At 40.0% G+C, this 6,156-nt stretch overlaps 2 protein-coding genes across 2 annotated transcripts; both read left to right on the plus strand.

Moving 5' to 3' along the window:
* Positions 1-29: 29 nt before the first annotated feature.
* On the plus strand, positions 30-692 carry LOC109705356 (F-box protein At2g17690-like). The gene has a single exon (XM_020226092.1). The coding sequence runs from the start codon at positions 121-123 to the stop codon at positions 664-666; it is 546 nt and encodes a 181-aa protein (XP_020081681.1). The 5' UTR covers positions 30-120; the 3' UTR covers positions 667-692.
* Positions 693-4,241: 3,549 nt separating this feature from the next.
* On the plus strand, positions 4,242-5,852 carry LOC109705355. Its single transcript, XM_020226091.1, has one exon. It carries the CDS (start codon positions 4,309-4,311, stop codon positions 5,824-5,826), a length of 1,518 nt encoding a protein of 505 aa, XP_020081680.1. The 5' UTR covers positions 4,242-4,308; the 3' UTR covers positions 5,827-5,852.
* Positions 5,853-6,156: the final 304 nt, after the last annotated feature.

Consider the following 6,156-nt stretch of genomic DNA (forward strand, 5'->3'; position numbering starts at 1 on the left):
GACGCTGCGTGGACTATCTTGAGCTGGGACTGGAAGCAGTTCGCGAACAAGTTGGGCCCGTTCGAGGACGCCGTGTACTACAAGGGGCAGTTCTACGTGATCAATCTCCACGGCACGGTCATGAGATGCAGCGTCCCTCCCGTCGGAAGCGCCGAAGAGCCCTCAGCGGAGGTGATCGCCTTCGGGTTCCCTTACGACGATCTGATTTGGGGAGATTCTACGTATCTAGTCGAACACCAAGGCTCGCTCCTGCAGGTGTTACGAAAGCGGCGGGCTTCGAAGAAGACCAGACCCGATAAGCCGCTGCCGCAGCACCTGACGTTCGGCTTCCACGTCTTCAGGCTCGACCCGTCCAGCAGCGCGTGGGAGATGATAGAGAGCTTAGGAGACGGCGCTCTGTTTCTAGGGATGAACACCTCCGTCTCCGTCTCGGCTGCCGACCTTCGATGGTGCAAGGGGGACTGCATTTACTTTACCGACGGCGACGAGTTGAGCCGCTGGTACGCCATCTCACTGGGAGGCCGGCTCCTGGGAGGCCGCGGAGCCGGCCGCGACACAGGCTACTGCACCTTGAAAGACTGGGAGGTTCATTATCTCGACCAAGTTGCGTCCTACTCTCCCTCTTCCCCTCCTATTTGGGTTTTGCCATCTGCTGGTGAAGGTTAATTTGAAGCCTCAACAATGATTCTAAATTATTAATGCTCTTTACATAGGACCACCATTTTGCGACTAGCTAGCTAGGGTAGGGAGTGTTTTTAAAAGTTAAATTAGGTATTTCAATTTCAGTTCATAGTTCATACTTCATACCGCTGAGGTCTAATCTGTGGGATTAATAAATTCTCTATTATAAATCGGGGCTTGTCTTAATTTATGTTAGTAAATTCACGAATTATTCACCAATTTTTAAAAGACGAATTAAACGGTCGAATTCGTATTTTTTCAAAAAATTTGAAAAAAAAAACGCGTTTGTTTGGTAAAAATACTTATTCGCGAATAATTCGCGATGCCGTCGAATTTCGTCAAAAATTCGGCTCGCCGCTTGCGCCCGCGTTCGCGCTCGCACCCCGCCCGTGCTCGCAGGCCTTGCGGCTCGCCCAAAACGGAAAAAAAAAAAGAAAAAAAAAAACCCTTTCCAACCAAAATAGAAAAAAGAAAAAACATTTCGGACCAAAAAAAAAAAAAATCACTCGATCAAAAAAATTATTTGCTTATTTATTTATTTATTTTAAGGCATAATATAGTTTTTTTTTTTTTTACTTAATTAGCTTAATTTTGTAGCTCTTTATTCTTATATTATTAAAAAATATAAATAGTTATACTAATAGCATAAATTTTGAACGAAAACAAATTTAATTTAATAGTCGAATTTTGATCCCGAATTTTTAATTGGTGAACATATAATATCCGTATAAATCACGTATCTGAATAATTGACGAATCTGTTTTTTAGCCATATTTTTCAACGAATTTAATAATTATAAGACGAATTTTAGCCGAATTATAGCAGTATCGAATTTTTACAGAAACGCTGATATGGGCCAAGGCTTTTCACTTGAATCTATATTTTATTTCTTCCTGCCCCCAATCGACTCTGATTGTTTTTTTTTTTGATTTAAATCTAACTCTAATCGATTCCCCGTTTTTAAGAAAAAAAAAGAAAAAAAGAGTTACTGGCCTGTGTCGCTGTAAAGCAGCAAAATTATACTTTTTGTTCTTATTTATAAGCTTTGCCGGCACACTCGGGACGCACGGACCAAACAAAATGCGTAAGAAAAAAATCGTTCATTTATTTAATATTTTATTCTTGTATATTTATCTACAAGAATAAAGTAGCTGACTTTTGGCTCTAGAAAAAATATTACAATACGAGAATTTTATTTTTACAGAATTCAAAATAGAATAGTTGAGGGCAAAACACTACTAGGATAGTGAACTGACTCTGATATCAAATACAACGACCTGGCTAGTCGGCAATAATAACTCGTTGGGCCCAAACCACCTGCCCAATATACTTAAGCCGAATTATTATGTATAGCCTAATCAAACTTAAATAGCCTTACATTTAGTCATAATTATCCGATATGAGATTATTAGAGTGTCATACATTTTTATTAGGTTGCCTACAATTGGAAGGTATATTAGCAAATCTTTTTATATTTTGTTTATATAAAAAAATAGTGCAATTATTATTAAAAGCGAGAAATTCTTATATTTCACTTTAAAGGAAGGGTGAGTAGTCAAGTGATGCAGCCAATTTAGCGTTAAAGCTTTCGAAAAACCTCAGCTCAACTAGACTGAGCTAAAATCCGTTGAATTCGTAATTTTGCAATCGACATAAAAAATATGTTTAAATGACCATAACTTTTCACTCAGCTGTCCGATTTCAACATACAACCTCAATTCGAAAATTGCTTTTAGAGATCTATGTATCACGTGGCAAAACAAAACTATTATGGCTGTATTTGGAACCCAACAATTTATTCTCAAATATAAATCTTAACTTTTTACCACTGAATTTCATCCAACGATTGAAAATAAAAATATCTGTTAGACCTGATCTACACTATTAGAAGTATTTGGAAACTGAATTTCATAATTTTTCGACATCATTTGGCTAGTGATCAAAAGATCTCAAAATTGACAATTTTAATGGTAGATTTAATGTGTTTGTAAATTTAAGGGTGTAAAGCAATCCAAATCTGATGAAATTTTTATAGAAAATTATTTTTACTATTTAGAGTAAGATCAGTACCTCTGATCTTAAATTCAAGTCTTTTATCATCATTTTTTATGAAATTTTTATTTTCAGCCGTTTATTTTTAAACTACTTATTTGATAGGTAAATGATGCCGAAAAATTATGAAATTTAATTTCCAAATACTTTCAATAGTGTAGATCAAATATAACGGAGCCGATCATTGATTTGGAAGCCGCATCATTGAAAACAACTCGGTAGCACGGAGGCCTCTGTGCTACCGATAGTATACCAGCCTATATATATATATATATAGAGTCCGGCTACTATGCTATTAATAGCACGAAGTACTTGGTGCTACCAAGTTTTTTACCCTTAGATCTACCCTTTTGATCATTTTCGCCCGTTAAATCATACTATTCAACCAACCACCCACTCAACCCTAGGGGGCCCACATCATCCTAACCCTACATCTCCTAATTCAATGGCCAAAAACTTGCTAGCACCAATAACTTAGTGCTATTAATAGTATATTAGCCTAGTTCTATATATATATATATATATATATATAGTACTGAAGCTCCGGTACTATAGTCTTGTTTTTGATCTTAAAGTGTTTAAATTAACGATCTACACCATTAAATATGATCTAGAATATATGAAGTTTTTAGGAATAAAATTTTATACATATAGTTTCCTATACTACCTACAGTACGCTCCGATACTATAGTCGCCGTTTTCCGATTTTAGTTTTTTGTTTAAAATACCCATGAGTTTTAAAAATTTGATAGAATTAAAAAATTAGAAAAATATATTCATTTATATATATAAATAGAATTATAAGATTATTAGTGGCAACTAGTTGAATTTTAACTAATATATTAGATATTTTTGAATAAAAATATAACTGATAAATTGACTTTTAGAAATTGAAATTTTTAGATAAATATGATTCACAAATTGTTATGAATTGACATATCTATTAAAGTAGTTATTGATAGATGTATATTTTTGCAGGAAAAAATATAAATATATTGTATTTTATCTTCGGAAAAGAAAAATATTTATGTTTATCTAAATTTCTACCAATCAAAAAATATATACTGTAAAATATTTTTCCTACACCCCTTAAAAGGAAAATATTCCTTATTTATTGGAAAAAAATCTCTACATCGTCAATCCTAATCTACTTCGTGTTTATTAAAATATTTATGTTTATAAAATCTAAACTTGATTCCAAATAACTCTTAAGCTAATCGAATTTATATAATGTAGAGAGAGAGAGAGAGAAAAAAAATCATAAAATAGAGATTTAACTCTGAATTAGGATCTGATTTTACTCCACTCATCATAAACACAATGCTCAATCTTACGAGTCAGATTCGAACCCAGTTACATATTCTACGATGTTATGTGATTGTGATGCGAATCCAACCCGTTAATAACATATATAGAGATCTACGCTTTCACCGTATCTTATCACATTCTTGTTTGTATATATCCTAGTTCAATTCTACAATATTTATTTATATATAATATATAATAATATAAGATAAAGAGAGATGGATGCCGCAGCAATAGCATGCGATGAATTTCCGCCTTAATTGAAAGGAGATGGAGAAGATGCGCCGCCCCTGCCCCTGCCCCTGCCCCGCAGGTGATGTGGATGCCGCGACCACTGCACCGCCGTCTCCGGGACCATGGGCCGAACTTCCGGTCGGGATATTGGCCAAAATTCTCTGGCGAATCAATCCCGACACCGATTTGACCAACTTCACCTCCGTCTGCAAGGCGTGGCGCGCTGCCGCCGCGGACGACCTGCTGCCTCTCAAGCATCAGATGCCGCGGCTGCTCCTCACCGAGGAGGACTACCCCGGATCGGCCGGGCACACCCGCAGCTTCTACAGCTTGTCGGAGGACAAGATCCACGAGCTGCCCCTCCCGGAGGCCTGCCGCCGACGGTGCGTAGGATCCGCGGACGGCTGGCTCGTGACACTCGGAGAGGCCCTCGAGGGCGAGGAGATGCACATTCTCAATCCGATATCGAGAATCCGGATCCCTCTCCCTTCGCAGTCCACGCTTTTACTGCCGCCCGAAGATTACACGTTTCCAGAAGAACTGATAGCACAAAACCAGACAGCGGGAGGAATGTTAGGACCGAACGGATCAGACGGTGAAGAAGATCTATATGATAGTGGACAAGAAGACGATTACGGAGACGACAATTATGATGACGATTACGATGAAGACGACGAAGATTATGATGATGATGAAGATGATGATGAAGAAAAAGAGGAGGAGGAGGAGGAAGGAGAAACTGATCAGCAGCGCGCGGTGCGGGAGAGGTATCAGAGTTTTATAACAAAGGTGGTCCTATCCTGCAGCCCCGCGAAGAAGGACTCGGACTGCGTGGCGCTCGCCATATACGGATGGTCGGATAACAAGCTCGCCTACGCAAGGCCCGGCGACGCTGCGTGGACTATCTTGAGCTGGGACTGGAAGCAGTTCGCGAACAAGTTGGGCCCGTTCGAGGACGCCGTGTACTACAAGGGGCAGTTCTACGTGATCAATCTCCACGGCACGGTCATGAGATGCAGCGTCCCTCCCGTCGGAAGCGCCGAAGAGCCCTCAGCGGAGGTGATCGCCTTCGGGTTCCCTTACGACGATCTGATTTGGGGAGATTCTACGTATCTAGTCGAACACCAAGGCTCGCTCCTGCAGGTGTTACGAAAGCGGCGGGCTTCGAAGAAGACCAGACCCGATAAGCCGCTGCCGCAGCACCTGACGTTCGGCTTCCACGTCTTCAGGCTCGACCCGTCCAGCAGCGCGTGGGAGATGATAGAGAGCTTAGGAGACGGCGCTCTGTTTCTAGGGATGAACACCTCCGTCTCCGTCTCGGCTGCCGACCTTCGATGGTGCAAGGGGGACTGCATTTACTTTACCGACGGCGACGAGTTGAGCCGCTGGTACGCCATCTCACTGGGAGGCCGGCTCCTGGGAGGCCGCGGAGCCGGCCGCGACACAGGCTACTGCACCTTGAAAGACTGGGAGGTTCATTATCTCGACCAAGTTGCGTCCTACTCTCCCTCTTCCCCTCCTATTTGGGTTTTGCCATCTGCTGGTGAAGGTTAATTTGAAGCCTCAACAATGATTCTAAATTATTAATGCTCTTTACATAGGACCACCATTTTGCGACTAGCTAGCTAGGGTAGGGAGTGTTTTTAAAAGTTAAATTAGGTATTTCAATTTCAGTTCATAGTTCATACTTCATACCGCTGAGGTCTAATCTGTGGGATTAATAAATTCTCTATTATAAATCGGGGCTTGTCTTAATTTATGTTAGTAAATTCACGAATTATTCACCAATTTTTAAAAGACGAATTAAACGGTCGAATTCGTATTTTTTCAAAAAATTTGAAAAAAAAAACGCGTTTGTTTGGTAAAAATACTTATTCGCGAATA

This window comes from Ananas comosus, unplaced genomic scaffold (assembly GCF_001540865.1).
Source record: "Ananas comosus cultivar F153 unplaced genomic scaffold, ASM154086v1, whole genome shotgun sequence".
NCBI classification, from domain to species: Eukaryota; Viridiplantae; Streptophyta; class Magnoliopsida; order Poales; family Bromeliaceae; genus Ananas; species Ananas comosus.

Coding starts and splice junctions, on each gene's coding strand:
- LOC109705355 (XM_020226091.1), top strand. CDS start 4,309: ATGGAGAAGATGCGCCGCCCCTGCCCCTGCCCCTGCCCCGCAGGTGAT.
- LOC109705356 (XM_020226092.1), top strand. CDS start 121: ATGAGATGCAGCGTCCCTCCCGTCGGAAGCGCCGAAGAGCCCTCAGCG.